The 20871-nt window shown below is 42.8% G+C and overlaps 1 protein-coding gene across 1 annotated transcript; it reads right to left on the reverse strand.

The window, feature by feature from the left end:
• Window positions 1-6988: 6988 nt before the first annotated feature.
• Usp27x (ubiquitin specific peptidase 27 X-linked) lies at window positions 6989-10144 on the reverse strand (the record flags this gene model as incomplete). Its single annotated transcript, XM_027433258.2, has 1 exon — window positions 6989-10144. A coding segment is annotated over one exon (2268 nt), but the record flags the coding sequence as incomplete, so codon positions are not given.
• Between the last annotated feature and the right edge of the window lie 10727 nt (window positions 10145-20871).

Genomic DNA, 20871 nt, shown 5'->3' on the forward strand with positions numbered 1-20871 from the left:
CATTTTAAATTGTGCATTCTTCTAGCCTTTGTTTTTTTTCAGTGTTTGATTTTTTTCCCCTCCTTTCCAGTCTTCAATTTGATTGATGGGGTCTCCCCCCCAGACTTCTCCCTTAAGTAGCTTGGAGATTATATATTCTTTCAATCACTCCAGTGTTCTTTGCTTCTGATATGTATGTTAGGAAGTCACTAACTATTTTCGTTTTTCAAATTGCTGCCCCAGAAATAGCTGTGTGTGCATCTCCTATTTCTTCATCATTTTCAAGTTTATCTCAATAACTCCTCTTTCACTAATGTCCACAACTCTACCATATACCCTATATGGTCATTGAGTTGGTGGTTTATTCTTCTACAAATTCTTCTCCAAAATGCTATATCACTTTTTAAAGGCTTGTGTTCCTTGTAGTTGTTTTTAAATTAATACCCTGCCTCTTTAAGCATGGCTCACACAGTTCTTTCAAAGTACATGTACAGTAACCATGTTCTGAGTCTGTATGGGTTTGCTTTCCTTGTTTCCTTACCCAGTAGGCTCTCCTGCCATTCTTCATGAATATTAATGGATGGAGGTTCCCTGAGACCTTTAGAGGATTTGCTTTTTTTTTTTTTTTTTTTTTTTTTTTTTTTTTTTTTACTGAGCACCTTGGAGTGTCACCTGTCTGGAAACCACTGAAAACCATGTGCATGGCTTGAAGTTCGTTGGATGACCCAGGCCATTGGTGGTGGTACATAAATCTATGTAAAAGTTGGAGTGTCAGGGAAGGACTTTCAACACAGGACTCTGTTTGGCCCTTTCTTTTCATCAAATGAGTTCTACTGAGGCAGCCTTCTGTGCAGTTTTCTAAAATTGTTGGGTATGGGGACAAGCTTAGTTTCCTTTATCACACTGAATGACAGCTCAGGCAGCCAATATAGGTAAATGCCCTTCTAACAAATTAGCTTAGGTACTCCAATGGCCATTTTACCTGCCTAGTTACAAGCTTCCATCTAATAATTAGCCTGAAAATCTCTGTCTTCTTAATGCTGCATTGTTTTAAAGTGGTTTTGAAAGATTTTATCCAGTAATTTTCATTACTTGAGTAGAAAGGTTGAATCAAATTACCAGCTATGCTTTTACCAGCCACAGAATGTTCCTGCTTTTAAATGCTTAAACATTCTTGACAACACAGTGCAACCTCAGGCAATATTCCTACTGTCTATTCAAACAATACGAGAAATTTAAAATGTTTCAAATATTAACAATACCCTACTGTCTGGCATGGTTTTTCACTCTGGTGTTTTTAGTGGCAGCTCATTTTTATACTCGTTCTTAACATTTTTTACCAGTTAATTTTATCAGGTTTCTCCTTATTTGATTTGATTTTTTTCAGGATCTCACTCTTAAGTCTAGGCTGGCCTGGGATTTACTATATAGCCAAGGCTAAGCTTGCAATCCTGATCCACCTGCCTTAGCCTCCCAAGAGCTACAACAGCCTTTTCTGTTTGTTTTTGAGATGGATTCTTTCTATGTTGCCCAGGTTGACCTTTAACCTCTGAGTTCCAGAAATCCTTCTGCTTCAGCCTCCCAAGTTGTTGAGACTTTGGTGCATATCATTATAACATTATTGTTTTATATACTTACTTATTTCCATTTCCTCATATGTACAGTTTTTGTTCCCTATTCCTTGTCTATTTACTCCTCTCAACTTTCCATTTCTCTCTACCTGAAGTATATCTTTCAGTATTTTAGTTCAAGTCTATTATTGCCAAACTTGCATAGTTTTGTTTTTCTAAATTTGTCCTCATTTCATCAGTATTTCTTCTGCTTGTGCCAACTGGTGAGTCACTTTCAGGGCACATTACTTCTTTGCAATAACTTTTGTTGCTTGTTTGCTTTTCCCTTTTTATCAGTAGTGCCCTTTCATCTATTTTAAATAGTTTGAGAATTTCATACATGAGCACTGCATCTACATCACTCCCACCACTCCCTCTCTCTCCAAATCCACCCTCCCCTTCCCAAGTTCATGATCTCTTTTTAAAATTATTGTTATATGTATATATGCACACACATATACATATACATATACATATCCCATAATTTAGCTTTGCTCATTTGTACATGTGCTCAGGGCTGACCACTTGGAATCAACCAAAATATGCAGGTGTTTGTTCTAGAAGGCAAGCGATTCTCTTACTATAACTATTACACATATTAAGTGTACTAACTAATGGGGTTCACTACACATCTGCATGCATACATATATCATGAAAGGACTCTATGTTTATTTACCATTGCTTGTTTCTAAGTACATCTTCAACAGATATTTATTTTATATGAAGGTTCCACTTGGCCTGGCTTGTCAAAATGTATTGTTTGTATTGTTGGCTTTTCCTATAATAGATATTTTAACAATTTTTATTTTAATATTTCAACATGTGGGCCTCATAAGACACAGTAGGATAAATGTAGCTGTCCACATTCACACATGATAGACCTGAGCATTTTTCCTGGTTGCTCCAGACAGAACAAAAGACCTATCATTATTTCCTTTCTAACACCCCTCCTTTTAATGGACGAGCCAATCTATTGAAGGCTTCACCCTGAGATGTCAGTTGCAACTTTTCTTCCTTTGGTGGGCTTGAGTCAGTGTTGCTGGTACCTGCATGACTATTTGACCCACAGTTCTAAGCTCCTGGCCCTTACGATCTGATACCAGAAACCAAAAACATACTGGATAGTTGCAGTGCTGCTGGCTTCTTTTTGTTTCTCTAGACATTTTACATAAATTTAAATTTTCGTTATAGTTCATCTCATGTTAATATGTTTGTACTGGGGGAGGCGCTATTCATATCATCTTAGTGTTGCCAAAAGCCCTATTTTGCATACACGATTTTGCACCTTTATAATTACTCTTTTCCTTATCAATTTCATCCACATAAAAACCGTCTTCTTTAAGGGACAAAGAAGCCCCCCCCCTCAGAAGCATCTAGATGACAGGCGTGAAAGAGGCCTGGTCTCTGTCAGATGTTGCATTATGTTCCAGAAATACTACTCATGTATTTCAAGTATGTCATTGCCCTGGGGTCTAAAATTTCTTAGCACAAGTGATTTGCAACCTTTAAATATTTTAATAGCAGAGCCCTTTCTTCAAATATTCCTAGGAGCCCCTGAAATATAAAACAAAAGTAGCTGCTGTGGTTGAAACGGCATTGAGATGTCTGGTTCTTCCCAACTAAATCTCCTCCCCCTCCCCCTTGTTTCCTAAGGTGCTCCCAAAGCATCTTTGTAGAGTCCTTAAGTTCCAAGTACAACTGAGTAAAAAACAAATAGGCACTGTCAGTGGCTCCCAAAATGTGGTCCCAGAGTCAACATGGGCATCCCCTGGGGATGTGACAGAAATGCTTATTTTTGAGGCCCCATCCCCCATCTACTAGATCTCAAACTCTGCATGAGCCAGCAATCAGTTTGTTAACACATCTTTCTTGTGACTCTGACATTTGTTAGTTGGGGAACTTATTGAGTATCCTACTCAATTATTAGGAAAAACTCTGTAATGTTGCCCAAGATTAGCATTTCTGGGTATTTTACCCAAGCTTCTGCTGAAAGTTATTTTCTATCCACTGATTTGTACCTGAGTGAGATTATAAATACCCCTGAGATCCAATTTCACAATGGCCTGGGTTCCTTGGAATTGCTAAAATTATATCAGAAATCACTGGGAAGAATTTTGATTCTTATATTCAGTTCAGTGGATGAAAGTGATGAATTTCCCAGTTATTTTTTATGACAAAATAACCTGAAATCCTGATTTCATGAAATTATGGTGAACAACAAAAAAAGCCCTTCATTAAAGAGTGTATCCTGACCAATTGCCTCCATAGGAAGTACAAAGACAGGCTATACTGAGTCACACTGAAGAATGTTAGGGGCAGTACCTCTGGGTCATAGGTATGTTGTTTCTTAATCTGGATGCTGTTACAGCAATGTGTTCATTTTGTAGAAATTCATCGAGTTCTAAATGATATGTACACACTATTTAATACATTTCAATACAAAAGTCTCTCAGTACATGGACAATTTGCAGGGGATGTTAACTGTGAAATGACATACTACCGTGAGTCCTGGGCTACATATTATCAGAGGATCTGAGCTTTGATTTCTAGGTGTGGAACGTACATTGGAGCAAACAATTCCCAGCACTGGTTCTACTGCAGTGATGACCTGTGGTATGGTTGTGTGGATGCCACTCTGTTTTCTGATTGGGAAGAGCTTTTGGTTGGTGGCATCCTGTATCAGCACTGGGAGAGTATAGTGAAGCATTTACCAATGTGACCTGCAGGCCAGAATCAGTTCCAGGACTTTGCTAGTCTAGGCAGTGATAGATCTCTAGAACTCCAACCAGATTTAGGCCAAGCAGGCGTAGAAAGAATATGTAATGGGTGCTAATGTGGTCCCCATTTTCAGCTCTGGGTTACTGAGAGCCTCAGTTACAAGCAACCATCTTTTACTTGTGCTCTTTTATGCCCCAATCATAAATTTACATATAAACCTATTCTTTCATTTTGCAACTTGTCAAAATGTATCGAGTTAAAGAATGAACTTTAATTTCACTGGCTTTTGCTCCTATGTGCTCATCTCTAACCACCACCAGTTCAAGTAAAATAACTCAGTTCTGTGGGTCACAAGTCAGTTTATGTTTCACCACCTTTCAAAACATTCTTCATTCTAGGCCTCACTGTTGTGTACTCTGTCCACACAGCTGCTTAAGATATAGTTACCCCTTCCCTCCCCCATCCATACAACCACTCCTTCTGTGCTCAACATGGGAACATTGGTGAATATGCCTTAGTGTTACCTTCTGATCCTCTTGGCATCCTCAGTTGTGAAGATGCCTGGATCTTAGTTTGGACTCCAGGTTAATACATACCTGCTGAGTAGATGATGTTCTGGGTCCCACGGTGGCATGATTTAAAATCATGTCCTGCTACCATCGTATCCCATGACTCAGTTTGGAGGCTGGGAATGAGTAGGGGCATAGGACTAGGTTTTGCGCTGGAATAGTTGCCCTGTTCTTAAGGACAGAGTGTTTTATTTTATTTTGAGATACAGATGTGAGGTTCAGCCAGAAGTATCAGCCATAGATACTCTGGTGGTCTCTGCCTTCCACCAACAGGGACAAGGTCACCTTCACTGGTCATCCATCAGTGAGTTTCTCTTACAACTATTCCTGAGTGCAGGACATGTACATGACAGCTTCTGTATCAGAAAAACTCAAAATGGGGGATGTTCTATTAAAGAATATGAATGTCATGAGACAAAGCAGGGCCATGGAAATGTTCCTGGATTGAAAGAGACTAAAGATACTTGACAAACATCACTTTACCCTAGACCAGATCCTATAACAGGAGAAATGCTATAAAAGGACATTTGCTGGAGAAACTTGGCTTATAAATGATAGATTAAACATTAGCACAATGTTCATTTTTCTAAAGCTACACTGTGGTGGTTTATGCAGCATGTCTGTTCTTAGGAAATGCCCGTCAAAGTATTTCAGCACAAAGGGCCCTGATGTATGTACCTTATCCATACTGAGTTCATGTATACATGTACACACACACAAACACAGGTGTGCACATATGGGATGATAAAGCAAATGGAGCAACATGTTAATAGGTAAATACGGGTAGAGGGCAAAAGAATATTTTTGTTATTCTTAACCTTTTCTGGGAGTTTGAATTTGTTTCCAAATAAACCATTGGAAACATTAAAGAACAATTTCTGTGTGTGCAGTCAAAATCTGCTGGCACAGGTCTGACTGAATTTTCCCACGGCAGGCACAAGGAATGGGGACATAGCCTTGGCTTCCTAAACAGTGTTATCAATCCCATGCCCAAAAGCAACCAAATAACTTACCAAGCCCTGGAGCTGCATACTTATCTCCCCATCCTCCAAAGGACCCAATGGAACAGCAAAATATTTTTCTTCTGGTGATTGTGGTTCTTAAGACATTTGAGTAATTTTAAAGGAAGGAGTATGTTTATTCCATCCATCCATCCATCCATCCATCCATGCATCCACTAGTAAACGTTTTATGTGCCTGTTCATTGTGTGCCAGGAACTGTGCCAGGGGCTAAAGATGAAACCCAGGATCCAAAAGAAAATGGAGCTCATGTCTTTAAAAGCTCTCACAGAGAGACTAGGGCATGTAGCTCAGTAGCAGAATACTTGCCTAGCATACACAAGCCCCTGGGTTCAATCCCTGGCATCACAATAAACAAAAACTCTGAGCTCAGTGGCATATACCAACAGCCACAAAAGTCTCTGTTGGGAAGCTGTAGAGAACCCTGCCTTTTATCAGAGACACCGGATCCAATGCCCATGCACTGGACACACACTGAGATGCCTCCAAGGATTTTCCAGGCAATGGTTACTTTTTGTAACCGGTGCTGAGAAAGGGATGCATAGTGCTTCCCCCATTCCAAATCTTTCCATCTGTCTCGGCGTAACTCTCTGCAGGCTGCTCTGTCCAGTGTAGCAAACCATTCTACCAGCATCTCTAAGCTGACAGACTGGTGGCTTTTGGAGGTCTTTCTTCTGATCTCTGTTGGTAAATATTGAAGCTATACTCACAATGCTTTCTGAAGTGGGGGTGGCGGGACAGGACACACCAAACACCATTGTGTGGATGCCTGGTAGCATACTGTCCCCAGAATCCCAGCACTGGATTGTTGAGCCATTAAAATAATGTCATTGTCTTTCAAATGGGCAAAACGTGTAATGGTTGTGTTTTCCCCCCAACCACCAATCTGGGGTGTGACACTGAATATGATGCCCTATACACAACATGCCTGGGAGAAAGAGTTAAGATTGTCTGTGTATATGACTGCATGTGACATGGTATGTCATTTCTGTTCATGGGTATTAGGTGGAATTGGCATTCACCTCTGATGCATTCTGGCCCAGTTTAAATAAGTTTCAGATTCAGATCCAACAAATATTGACTGAGTCCCTACAAAGTTTCAAGCCTTTTACTTTGACTTTGACACATTTTATATCATTTAATCTTTAACAACAACCCATTAAGATAGGAATTACCTGCATGTTACAGATGAGAAAACAATCGCAAAGAGGTTCACTGATTTGCTCAAGTATATCATACAGCTTTTTAAAAGAAAACACACACTACACTGTCAGCTGAGGCCTGTCCTTGTTAACTGCTTATCTTACAGCATTTCTAGCCTTCTCTACTTTTGGAGCACCTGCTCCCCTTCCACAAGCCCCTTATTTCTTCTCCTTTCACTAGCCCATGTGGGCTATCTTTTTTTTAATACTGCATTTAATAGCACAAAAATCACAAATACAAAGAAACTGGCAAAGGTGTTTATCAATGAGCTATCCCTGCCTCCTCCACTGTTCTGCTTTCACCCCATGTACACAATGGGCTACATTTTAATAAACTTTTCCTTTTCCTCCCACAAATGTGTAACTGTTACATGATTGGTCAATTGAAGCTGAAACACCCATGGAGAAAGATGTTTTACGGTTACAAGGGCACACACCCCCCCACACCACCCCCCTCCCCCCTACACTTTCCCACACAATCTTTTGGAGGAATATAGGAGATAAACCAGTGTCACAATTTTCTCTGCTCTACCTTCCCCACCCAGAACATTCCTGCCATTTAATTTCTTTCACATGACTGCTTAGACTAGAGCCTCTTTGCCCTCCCCTTCTATTTCTCTTCCAATCAGGACCTTTTGGACACTGGGTACTGTTAAATTCTTACTCTGTCAGGCCCATCGGCCTCAGTCAAGTAGATCAATTAAATCTCGATGCCCGTTGTAGTATGTTGTAGTACGAGTGTCATCATCTTCTGTTACAGGTAGGCCTGCATGTTGCTTCAGTAGGCTTGTGTATTCATTTCTTTCACCTTTTCTGACTCATGTTCCAGGACCTGTTTGTGATAGAACAGTAAATACCCTTCACTGTCCAGCACATCTTTAATACTGGCCTTGGTGATGACGGCATCATCACACTTGAACCACTGGTCCCTGTGGTGCCGAATGAAGCTGGTGTAGTGGCCACTCTCCAAGGTTCCTTGGTGATTAACCACCGCAAACAAAGAATACTTATTCTCGTTGTTCCCACTATTGGTTGGCAGCTGCAACTGTCCATTCATTCGGGTCTCTTTGCTTGACGCCATAAATGGTGTCATATCCAGCTCCAGGGGAAAGGAAATGTATGTAGTGATCTTGCGCCTCTGTTTGGCTGAGTGTTCAAACCGTTTGAAATGAAAGCAGGCAACAACTGGTAACTTCTTCATAGTGAGCTGTTTGGTAGATTCTTGGTAGCTTTGGCAACTACTACACTTGATTTTGGCACTGCTTCCTAAGTGCTCTGGCCTTGTAAACCTTCGTAAGCAGTCCGTGAGGGTAGTAATGCCTGGGATGTGGCTTTCCCCATTCGCGCTGCTCTCCCTCCCTGGACTCATAGGCCAGAAGGATGTGCAAGAGCCAGGCAAGTCCAGACTAATGTCCCAGCATGGGTCTATAGTGGTGGAGACACCATGGCAGGCTTGACAGGTGACGTCTGACTGCAGGCCACCTGTGAAGATTTGGTCTATGATGCAGTTACAGTGGTTGGGATTGCTGGCCACCTTGCCAACATCATCACCTTTGCAGTGCCTGTGCAGGACGTCTAGGGCAGCAATGAGGAACTCGTGGGCATCCTGTTGCCTGTACCCTGCTAAGTGACGAGCGTGTATCCACACCAGGTGCAGTAACTTATAGGGAACATGAGGAGATGGATTTCCAGAATACAGCTCCCGAAAGAGCGAAGACATCTCACAGACCAGACATAACTCGGGGCTGGGCATTTCACACCGGTGCCTGTCAGAGAGAAAGAAATCTCTCAGTATTGGAGTGTGGGTCAGGGCCTGGACAATGCAGTTCATAAAACACGTGTTGCCAAGATTAATTAGTCCTCGTAAGCCGATGGTAAAGCTGGAGGTGATTCTTCTTCTCCGTGGGTTGTGCCCCAGCAGTTCTAACTCAGGTTTGGTCGTTTCCCAGGTGAGATATTTCTCACCAAGACCTGGCACTGAACACTGCTGCTGAGAAACCTCTGTCGAGGTGGAGGCTTGTAATTTCAAGGCTTCTCCTTGCTCTTCTTTGGCAATTTGCTCAATGTCTTTGTCATACACATAGTCTTTACACATGAAGCAGTATATACCTCCATAATAAAGATCTACCGCTAAGTTGTGCTGTTTTGTCTCAGCGTGCTCATGGATGTGTTTCTCTGTGAAGCAGCCAAAGAAGACGCAGGAAAGGCAAGAGTGGAGTCTGTTTAAATGGGTGCCACACACATGGCAGATGCACGACTTTGCCTTGCTTTTCCTGGTCTCTGGGGTTCCACACCACACGAAGCACTGGTAGATAACCCGCAATTCCTGCCTCCAGTTCTCTCCCACCTTAAAACTGTTCACGTGGGAACAACCTGGTGGCCCCTCAGCAAAATCCACATCCAGGCACCCGCCCCCAGGACCGCGCCGGGACCGGGGCCGGGGCGGGGGCCGTGGCCTAGGCTGCGGCGGGGTACGGAGCCTAGTCTGGGGCCGGGGCCGGGGTCGGCGGCGCGGGGCACGACTGCGCCGCTGAGAGGGATCGGGGGCCCGCGGCGGATCGGAGGGAAGGGTGGGGGGAGGAACCTCGTCGCCGCTGCCGCTCCGCGCTGGGTTCTCATCCTTCGGCTCCTGCTCGGGTTCCCCCTTAGGCTTCTGCTCTGCCTCCGGTAAGGGCTCGGGCTTGGGCTCCGGCTCGGGCTCCGGCTCCGCCTCGGGCTTCGGCTTCAGCTCCGGCTCAGGCTCGGGCTCCGGTTCGGGCTCCGGCTGGGGCTCTGGCTCTGGCTCGGGCTCCGGCTCCGGCTCGGGCTCGGCTCGGGTCGGGCTCGGGCTCCGGCTCCGGCTCGGATCCGGCTCGGGATCCGGCTCGGGATCCGGCTCGGGATCCGGCTCGGGCTCCAGCTTGAGCTCAGCCCCGCGGCCCGGATCCTCCGCGGTCTCCACCTTCTCGGTGGTGTCCACCTTCCCAGCCGTCTCCACCTTCTCGGTGGCGTCCACCTTCCCAGCCGTCTCCACCTTCCCCTCCACCTTCTCCGCCTCCACCTTCCTCTATGCCTTCTCCGCCGTCTCCGCCGTCTCCGCCTCCTCCAGCCTCCTCCGCCTCCACTGGCTGCGGCTCCTCCCCCTGCTCGCGGGGCTCGGGCCACTGGGCGTGGTGGCACGGGGGCCACGCAGACCTGGGGTGTCCCTGGTCCGGCCTGAGGGAGCGCGGTGGCTGTGGCTGCTGGACCCGAAAGGGACTTTCACTGAAGGAGGCGGCAGCGGAAGCAGGCGACGCCCCCGGGAATGCTCCAGCCGAAGCCCCCTAGCGGAGGCCGCTTCTGCAGCCAGGCCCCGTTTCCTTTAATTCAATATTTCCCAAACTTGCTTGTTCACGACAATCACGTGGGGAGCGTGTTAAAATTACAGATTCCTCAGCTCCACCCGCAGGCCTACTGAATCAGACTCTGGAAGGGAGGTACTCCGGAACCTCGATCTCTAGCTAGGGCCGGAGAGGCTGCTAGTGATCAGGCAAGTTTGGGAAACACAGCTCTAATTCATTGAGGCTGGCGGGAAGTGGGGCGGGGACCGCGCAGTCTCTTTAAGGCGCTTCCAGCTCTCAACTCCAATCGCCGCTCTGACCCCCTTGGCCGTCTCCTCCCCTCTCGTACTGCCCTCAAGGGTGCAGGCTTCCCCTAGCGTGTGGGGCCCGGGGGCTGTATCGTTGTCTTGCCCAGAAATGTTTCTGAGGCTGTGAAATATCCCTTCACAGGGTGGTCGTGGAGAATAAAGGCAGAAGCTCCGACATCTATCATTGCAGCAGCTGAACCTGCCCAAAGCATGTCCCAGTCTCCCCTCGGGGTCCAGCTCCAGCCCTCCCAGAACCAACAAGCCTCTGACTCGGTGCTCCTAAAGCCGCTCCACCTGAAGAGGCATGTCCCCTTGACTATCATATCAGTGCTCTAAACTTCCTGGGCTGCTGCTCGCCCCCTCCTCCTCCAAAGGCCCTGGGCGGGATGACTGTTTGACAGCTGGCCCCCAGGTACAGCCCTCCCTGAGCAGCCTGTGGGCAGAAACCATCACTGCAAGGCCAGCAGGGGGAAACCAGACAGTACAAGGCCATACCTACAGGTGGCACCTCCCCTAGACTGAAAAGAACCCAAACTACAAAGTCTGAGAGATCCTTAAGGTTTAGCAGAGTCTGGGGTGAGCAAGCAGCACGTAGAAATAGAAGGGGTATCTGTGGAGCTGCCCGTGAAGAGAGAGGTTGGACGCCAGTCTTGGGTGGGGGCTGCTGCACAGAGCCCAGGATCCGGGAGCCCAGAAAAAAAAATGCGCCCAGAAGAAGAGGCTCATGTCTCGGGCAAAGCTGGGGGTGTCAGATGCAACTGCGACTGTTGCTTCTAGAGGGTGAGGGCAAAGGCAGGTATCAGCATGGGGGATCAAAAGGAGAGAGTCATCTAAGAAGAGCAGGATGCCTCAGTGTGGCTGTTGCTGGTGCACATTGCCCTGCTTTAGGGGCTGTGCCTGCCTGCAAAGCACAGCAAAGTGTCGCTGGTCTTCCCTGGAAATAGACCTCCACCTGAGTCACTTCATAGAGGAAGCAAAGACAGACTCCTCAGGGATTAATCAGGAATCTGGATCCCTTAGGGAAGCTGTCTGGTTCCTATCTAGCCTAAGGCTACCTTAGTGCCAGCCTTTCCTAAGTCAGCTGTGTTTTCAGTTCCTTGAATCAGTCTTCCAACAAATGCCTGCCCAAATGCAATACGGCTACTAAAGGAATGCTGCTGCTGCTGCTGCTGCTGCTGCTGCTGCTGCTGCTGCTGCTGCTGAAGTGACTGAGCTCATGCAGCATGGGAGCAGAAGGCAAGGAGTACCTTCATTCTATTTTCACAGGCTCCAACCAACAAAGAAACCTGAAGATCCCCATGCTTAGCAGCGTTGCCACTGAATAATAGCTATGTAACCTGATTGCCTAACTAATCGACTTCCTGTAAAGCACACAGAGGCACCTGGACACCACCCAGGCAAGCAAGTTCTGAAAGTGCATGGCTCTGCCACCATTCACCCCACCGATGTTTATTCAATACCCGTTCACAGCCAGCCATTGTACTAAGAGCTGGAGACCCAGCACTGAGCCAAAGACACCCCGGGATTAGAATCAGATTGTGCTTCCCTAAAAGGAACATACACACTAAGGAAGTGTCTTTAGGACAACTAGCAGGAAAGAAGCAGCAAATAGGAATCATTAAATAAATAAGAATACCAAAAACTAGCTGAATACTTTTTATTTAAAAAAAAAACAGTTACCTATTGGAAAATATACAACATACTTGTTATTTTCTTATATTTTTGGTTGTGAGCCATCTCTCTTTAACGGCTGAGCCATCTCTCCAGCCCTACTTGTTTCTTTCTTATATTTATTTCCTCATTGTACTATGCTTTTGTACTATCAGTGGTGGGAGCCACCATAATCTTTAGATGTATAGAGCTTGTATAATCTGGAGTGAGACCGGGACAGATGTCACCATCTCAGCCTCACAAAGACCTGGGAAACACTGACAGAAAACCTCAAGAAAAGACAGCTCTGCCTCACAGTTCACACGCCTAGGAGTCAAATACTGTTCTGACCACAAGGTGGCAAAAGAGTAAATGACAATTCCTAGTAAATTTTCTATGTTTATGTAAAACTTGGTTTATATCAAAATGCTCTCTAAAAATATTTTGAAAAACGTGGTCTCTTTCACACAGTTTTTGGTTGACATCTAAAATTTTGCATCGTAAATGTCACTTGGCTGCAAAAACGTAATTTCTGACAAGTGTGTTAACCTTCAGAAATAAAACTGTTACGTCAGTACATTACACAAATCTGGTGAAACCTAAATACATTAGTGAGCTGAGAGCCACCATCATTCTCCTTAAAAATATACAATAGATTTCTTTGACAGTTGCCAGTTGTATCTTCTCCCTTTTCTCCTGGAGTTCTTAAGTCTACTGTATTCTTCCAACAAAATTTTGACCCAAGTACATATATTTTTCCACTTAGAGCAACTTGCTAGGGGTTGTTCCCATGGACTAATATTGCTCATTGCTTGAATGAGACAGGATTAAGGATCCTGTCCCTCCTAATCTGTGTTTGGCTAATTGTTAACACAGATAAACCTAACATATACTAAAAGGGAAGAGGCATTTTCGTTTAGAAACATCATTCAAGCCTTTGCATCCTTTTAGAAATATCACACAATGGTTTAGCTTCAAAACTCCTTCTTGTGATTTATCAGCTGAGGGCTCCGCTGGGATTTCCTTCAATTTTATTGGAAGCAAACAATTAGGAACCATCTGAGGTTCAAAAAGATTCGATTCCCATGCACTGTTAGAGCAATTTGTTTGTTCACCGTAGATGTGGTGTTCGGAATTGTCTCTCTGGCACCCTGAGGATTTTACACTGCAGGGTAGTGCATGCGGGTGAGACTCGGGATGGTAAAAGACGATTTTCTTTTGTAAGTGCAAAAAGAAACTGGAGATGGGAAAAAGAGAACCAGCTTGATTCCTCTATCACAACCATGTTCTCTGGCAGATCAATCTTAAAACACTACATATGAAATTGGAGGATGTAAAAATTGATTCTTTTTAGTTTCCTATACTCCTGGGCAAAGCACACTCCATTTTGAAAGCCACTGGTTTATATTTCTTATAATAAAAGTTACATGTATGTGTGTTTGTCCATAAATGTGGGATTCTTAGAAATGTATAGAAGGGGGCATGGTGTGAAAAATGAAAGTCCCTGTCTCCCTCTCACCAATCATACTCAATTCCATTTCCCTGACATTTGTGAGAAAGTTTCTATGCAAATATAAGCATTTTTATACATATATCCTTTTATGAAATGTAAATGAGACTGCCTATGCAGGTATTTTCTCTAAGTTTTCTGTACATATCCAATGAAATCCCAATAAATTACAATGAGTTTTTTATGACAGACTTTACAAGACAATCTTTAAATTAGTATGGAAAACTAAAAGGCATCTTCCCCCCTTCTCCTTTCTTCCTCCTGGAAATGAGGAGTTAGTGACTATAGTAGAAATCATCTTGTAGCCAATTACAGTGGAAAGACCAAAAATCTGACCGCTTCTGGGTATATTCTTTCATGAAGAAGAGTATTATAATTTATCAACCCTAAGAGGCACATAGCTCTTCATGTTCAAATATTGCTGGAGTATTCAAAGTATCTTTGAATGATACTTTATGAACATGTTCAGCAGCATTTTGGTTTCTTTGTTGTGGGTACATAAAATACTGGTATGTCTCACAGTCAATAGTACCCTAGACTCACAGGCTGAAGAGAAGATGGTTCAGCAGTTAAAACACTGGAATCTCTTCCAAAGGATCTGGGTTCAATTTCCAGGACCCATGTGGCAGTCACAACCATCTATTACTCTAGTTCCAGGAGTATCTGGCACCCTCTCTGGCCTCAGCAGGCAACAGCTACACATGGTGCACAGATATACATGCAGGCAAAACACATAAAATAAACATAAAAAACAAAATCACAAATAAAACAAATTAAAAATAATAGTATCCTAGAATTGATGTCATCCTTTGAACTCATTGTTATTTGGGTCCAAATTATGTGTTAAGTGATCATAGGTGGTCCATGTCACTCCTAGTCTAGTCTCAGGTCCTTATTCTGGCCTTTCAGGCCCTATCAAATCTTTCACTGATTACTTAGACTTCTTTACCTATCAGCTTGGCCTTACATCAAACAGATGATACATGCTACTGCTTCCAGGCCTAAGCCCTTGTTTCTTTTGGTCTCAGAAATTCTCATGGCTTGAGCCAACATGATGGCTCCCTGGGTAAAAGGGCTTGCCACCAAACCTGACAGCCTGAGTTCAATTCCTGAGACCCACATAATGGAAAAAGAGAACCATTCTCACACGTTGTCCTGTGACTTCCACATGCAAGCCATGCACATGCACAAATAGATAAATATATGTAACTTTTTAATATAAAAAGGAAATCATCATGATTTTCTCTCTTTCTTGCTTCAGTTCATTGCTTAGATGTCCTTAAATGTCACCTTATTTCAGACTACTTTCTTGACCACTATATAAAATAGTATCTCATCACTGCTTTGTTTTTCTTTATAATACCATCACTACATAATATATTACATAAAACACCATGGCTATATTAAATATTATACATGCGTACAGATTCACATAATTCATCTAACTCAATGAATATAAATTGCTCATTCATCTAGTCTCAATATCTACTTTGGACTTTTGTATAGTTAATTATTTCTGGAATGCCACAGAAACAGCTGGCCTGAACAAGGGGAACACATCGACCCCAGACTGCTGTCTGGAAGCCAGTACAGGACTGATCCAGACCCCTGAACATGGATGTCAAATGAGGAGGCCTCTGCACTCTAGGGAGCCCCTGGTAGTGAGTTAGTATTTTTCCCTGGTATAAGAAGGGTCTTTGAGGGCCCATCCCACGTGAAGGGATGCACTCTCGGCCTGGACACATGGGAGAGGGCCTAGGCCCAGCCCAGGATGATGTGGTGGACTTTGGGGAGCCCCAGTTGAGGGCCCTACCATGCCTGGGGAGTGGAGGGTGGTTGGGGTGGGGGGATAGGCTGGGGGTGGGAGGAGGGGAGGGAGAGGGAGAAGGGATTGACATGTGAAACAAGCTTGTTCCTAATTTGAACTAATAAAAAAATACAAAAAAATATTTCCGGAATTCAAAAAAAATGAAGTTTTATCATAAGTGAAGTCCTCTGTATTTTCATGTCTGTTGGCTGTTTGTTTTACCTTTTCTTGTGAATTTCTTGGTCACATTCTTTGCCTAGTTTTCTTGTAAATTCTTTTTGTTCTTTTTGTTTTGTTTTGTTGAGACAGGGTTTCTCTGGGCATTTTCTCTGCCTCTGTCTCCCTGGTGCTGGGATTAAAGTCATGCACCACAAAGCCCAGCATCTTTTAAATTCTTACTTTGTTTTGTTTTGTTTTGATTTGATTTGTTTTGTTTCTCTAAGACAGGGTTTCCTTGTGTAACCCTGGCTGTCCTGGAACTCACTCTATAGAACCGGCTGGCCTCAAACTCACAGAGATCCACCTGCCTCTGCCTACCAAGTGCTGGGACTAAAGGCGTGTGCCACTACCAAATGGCCTTAAATTCTTTTTTTAAAAAAATTGGTTTTTTTTTATTTTAAAAGCCCTCTTATTTGCATATTCGTTCCCCCATTCCCTTGCCCTCCCATCCTCCCATGCTCCCCACCAACACCCCAACGAACCCCCACCCACTCCCCAGGGATAGTGAGGCCCTCCACGGGGGATCATCAAAGCCCTTCACATCATTTAGGGGAGGGCCCACGCCCTCCTTCCTGTATCTGGGCTGCAATAGTATCCCTCCATAGGGAATGGGCTCCCAAAGTCCATTTGTGCTCTAGGGATAAACACTGGCTCCACTGTTAGAGGTCCCATAGACTGCCTTGGCTTCCCAGTTGGCACCCGCATTCAGAGGGCTTGGTTCAGTCCAATGCTGGTTCCCCAGCTTTACGACTATGGTCTCAGTGCTCTCACTAGGCCTTAAGTCCTTATTAATCACCTTAAATAACTCTTAAATGACCCTGGGAGTATGCCAAGTGCTAGTGTATTAAACTTGTTTAACCCTTGCTACAATTTTAAGAAAAAAAAATGCTATTATACTTCTCATTTTATAATCAAGGAAAGTGAAGCAAAGAGAGATAGAATGATGCCCACACTCACATACAGATTAGTTTAGATCTATAATTCAAACTTAATAGCTGTAATATAGTTTGGACTCTTAACTCTTAAGCTTTCTGTCTGTTTCATTCTAATGTATACTTTGCATTTATCGCTGCTATATTTTATTTTTTTACCATATATTTGAGATTATTGTATAAACACATTTCTCAAGCTTTTAAAAAGTATTTTAGATGTATTGATTTTATTTTTATATGAATGTTTTGCCTGTATGTATGTCTTTGTGCCCAAGTGTGCCTGATGCCTGTGGAGGTCAGAAAAGGGCTAGAACTGGAGTCACAGATAACCAACAAGCTCAGAAAATGGGTCATAAGAGATCTCCCAAAAGTGAGTGTTCTAAAGGCCCAAGCAGAAGCTTCAATTCTTCTTAAAACATAGTCTCAGACTGGGCAGTGGTGCATACCTTTAATTCCAGCAGAGGCAGGCAAATTTCTGTGAGTTTGAGGCCAGCCTGGACTACATAGTGTGTACAAAAACAATAAGTGCTCTTAAGCACTGAGATATCTCTCCAGCCCACTTGTCGATTCTTGATTTTAGTATTTTAGTATCTCATTTTTGAGAAAGTTATTTTTATTTTTCCTGGTTGTAGGAGTATAGAGCAAGGGCAAAGGACATGAGACAAGAGACAGGGGGCGGGGGGAGGGGGGAGAAAAGAGAAAGAAGAGAGAGGGGAGGAAAAAGGGACTGAAGGTGAAGGGAGGGAGACAGAAAGAGAGGGAGAGGGAGAGAGAATGGGAGGGAGGGGGAGGGGGAGAGATAATCTTCATTTCAGGAAATGAAAATAAGGCAAGAACAACTTGAGACTTGTACTAAGAAGAGAAGAGTGGTATAAGACACGAATGAGAATTATAAGGAGGGCCTTGATCATCTGGAGACATGTAGAACATCACACTACATTTGACTCATATTGCAATTGCATTGAGAATTATTTGTGGGTTTTAAAGCAATGACATGGTATGATTTATGGCTTTCATATAATAATTGCATACATAGTAACAAACATAGCTAACAGTATGCCAAGTACAGTTTTATAAGTAATTCACTATGTTATTTAACTTTATAACACACTGATGATATAGGTACTAATATTATTGTGTTATTCTCACTATTCATGGGAGGACTAAAGCACAAAAATATTTAAAGGTCTAGTGATGTAACTCAGTGGTATTATTATTTAGCATCCATAAAGTAGGTTGGATTTAGTCTCCCACCATGAAATCATTCTTTACGAATAAAATACCTTGAATTTTCTTATGTTTATTCTCTAGATTCTATGCTTCTTCTCATTCAGAATCTAATTTCAATAATGAGATGTTTGATTCCTAGTTTTTTCCATGGCCTTTGTTTCTCACCAGTGGCTGGTAAGTCTTCTATAAGCTAAAGAAAAAGAAAACAGCAAAAACCACACACAAAACAACCTCTTAGTCTGGGAACTGAGGTCTACCCAGCCCATTTGGACCATATTAAATTTCTCTAAGCTCAGGACTAGCCAGTCTATGGGCTCATTTATGATGACTAAGAGTGAGCTCAGCAGCTCCTGCTTCCCATCATAGCAGAGTGAACCTATGTACCCTTTCCTCCCCCCACCACAGCCTTACTAGTAACCAGGGAACTAATAATCGGGGTTATATGGCCCACTTCTTGAGACAAGAGTCTTTCAGTATAAATTGCTACTTCATTACACTAAAGGATTACTGTTAGTAAATTATGACAATGGTAGCATGATTATATAAAAAGTATTTTCTTTTTAGAGATGCACACTTACACTGATTAAAATAATATATGTAGGATTTTAATTTCAATTACAATAAAAATTAGTATGCGAGAGATACATGAATAAAGAGTAACAAAATTTCAAGAACTGTTGTAGATGACTTATGTGGGTTTATTCTATCAATTTCTTTATTTTATATATTAAATTTTCCATGACAAAATGATTTTAAAGACAAAACAAGGGAAACTTCTGCTCCCAAGAAATGTATTGCATTTACTTTTAAACCCTCTTCCTCCAAGTAGAATTGTAAACACTGAACATTGTATATAACAAAAACATAAGAAAACTTTGAAAGGTAAGCCACAGAATAAGACAAGTTAGTTATAGACCACAGAAACCCCAAATGAAACATCAGCAAGTTCCCTCACAGCTTCCTCCCTTCTCATATACCCAGCTGGTAGACTGGAAATATCAGTGAGCATAGACAGATGAAAAGACTGCACTCTCTAGACAAAAAAGCAGGGAATGGAGCAACTTCTCATGGCATTCATTTTAGACAAGCTGTCATTCTACTCCATGCAAAAAGTACAGAAAACAAAATGTCCCACCATCTAAGCCAACAAAAGTTAAGTGATAATGAAAAAAAGAGGCCATGAATTTGAAGGTGACTGTAGAGGAGTATGTGGGAGCATTTGAAGGAATGAAGGGGAAAGAAGAAATATAATTATTATAACTATAAAATAATTAGATGTGAAAAATGTAGACTCTTGCTTATGCTTGATTGTAACAAAGATCCCAAACCCTCTATCACAATGGTACCAGGAAAGGCAAGTTGGGAGTGATAGTAACAATTTCCTTTTGATAGGATACCAATGGGGATTCTATAAACTTGACATCCATGGTTACATGGAGATAAGAGGATCCCTCCTCTTCTCACCACAATAGTTAATTAAAAGAACACCTCACACCATCATTAATTACCATGGTGTTGATGGAAATCATGAGGGACATAGCAAGGGACTTCTGCCTCTCTCACCTAGGATTGTATTGGCAAAGATACAGGAAGAAACTTAAACTCTTAACTTGCCAAGTACTAAAGATGAGATTCTTCCCCCAGGGGTCATTGGAAGCTGAAAGGAGAACTGTGCTGGGTAGTTTTTGTTAATTTAACAAAAACCCATGCATACCTAGGAAAAAAGACTCTCAGATGAGAAATTGCTTCCATCAGATTAACTGTTGTAAAGTTGTCTTGAGGACCCACCCAGCTCACTATGCTGTCCCTGGTATCCCTAGCAGGGAACCTGGTATGTAGAAGAAAGCAGAGTAAGCCATGAGAAGCAAGCCAGTAAACTACATTCCTCCATGGTCTCTGCTTCAGTTTTTGGCTCTACTTTAGTTCCTGTCTTCAGGTTACTGCATTGGCTTCCTTAGATGATGAACTATAACCTGTAAGCCAACTAAATCCTTTCATCCATAAGTTGCTTTTAGTCTGCTTTTATCACAGCAACGGAGCAGTAACTAATAGAGGAACCACTCAACACTTTGTTCTACACCTAGTAGTAGCAAAATGGCACCCCCTTCTGCTGCCAGCCCAATAAAAAAAAGAAAAGAGATACAATTCAAAAACAATAATTAATTAAAATCCAGTTCTTAAAAAATGTTCAAGTAAAGGATATGTGATAGATAGGGTTTTAGCTGGGGGAGGCTGTAGGGGAGGACGGGTGGGAGAAGGGAACTGGAATTGTCATGTAAAAGAATCCTGTTTCTAATTCAAATTTAAAAAGTTGAAAAAAAATGTTCAAGTAACTCACAGAAAGTCAGGGAAAAATACAGAGAAACAAAACACACAGACAGCCAACAAGAATGAATAAATACAATTGAGATTTAAGCCTTGGCATGTGAACTGGAAAGAACCAAAATGTCCTTTAATAGATGAATGATTAAACAAATAGTGGTACATTTATGCCATGCAATACTAGTTACCATTAAAAGGGCAAACTATATGAAACATAATTTAGACAGAACTCAAGGACATCTTAGAGAAGGTATTAAAACGTCAGTAATTTTAACAGGGTTTTCAATTCAGTTTCTTTGAAGTTTTATTTTTATTGCTTGTTGGGGCCCAAAAAAGATCAATTATGATATTTTGGGGTGCAAACCTCAGCTCTATCCCAGGAGCTCGAATCTCACATTGTCTTTCAGGTGTTGGCTGTTTATCACCAGATGGCTTAGCCTCAGGGGAGAAAGTCTCCTAGTTTGCATAACAACAGACCTAGGCCCACACCTATTCT

The sequence above is a fragment of the Cricetulus griseus genome, chromosome X, assembly GCF_003668045.3.
Source record: "Cricetulus griseus strain 17A/GY chromosome X, alternate assembly CriGri-PICRH-1.0, whole genome shotgun sequence".
Lineage (NCBI taxonomy): Eukaryota > Metazoa > Chordata > Mammalia > Rodentia > Cricetidae > Cricetulus > Cricetulus griseus.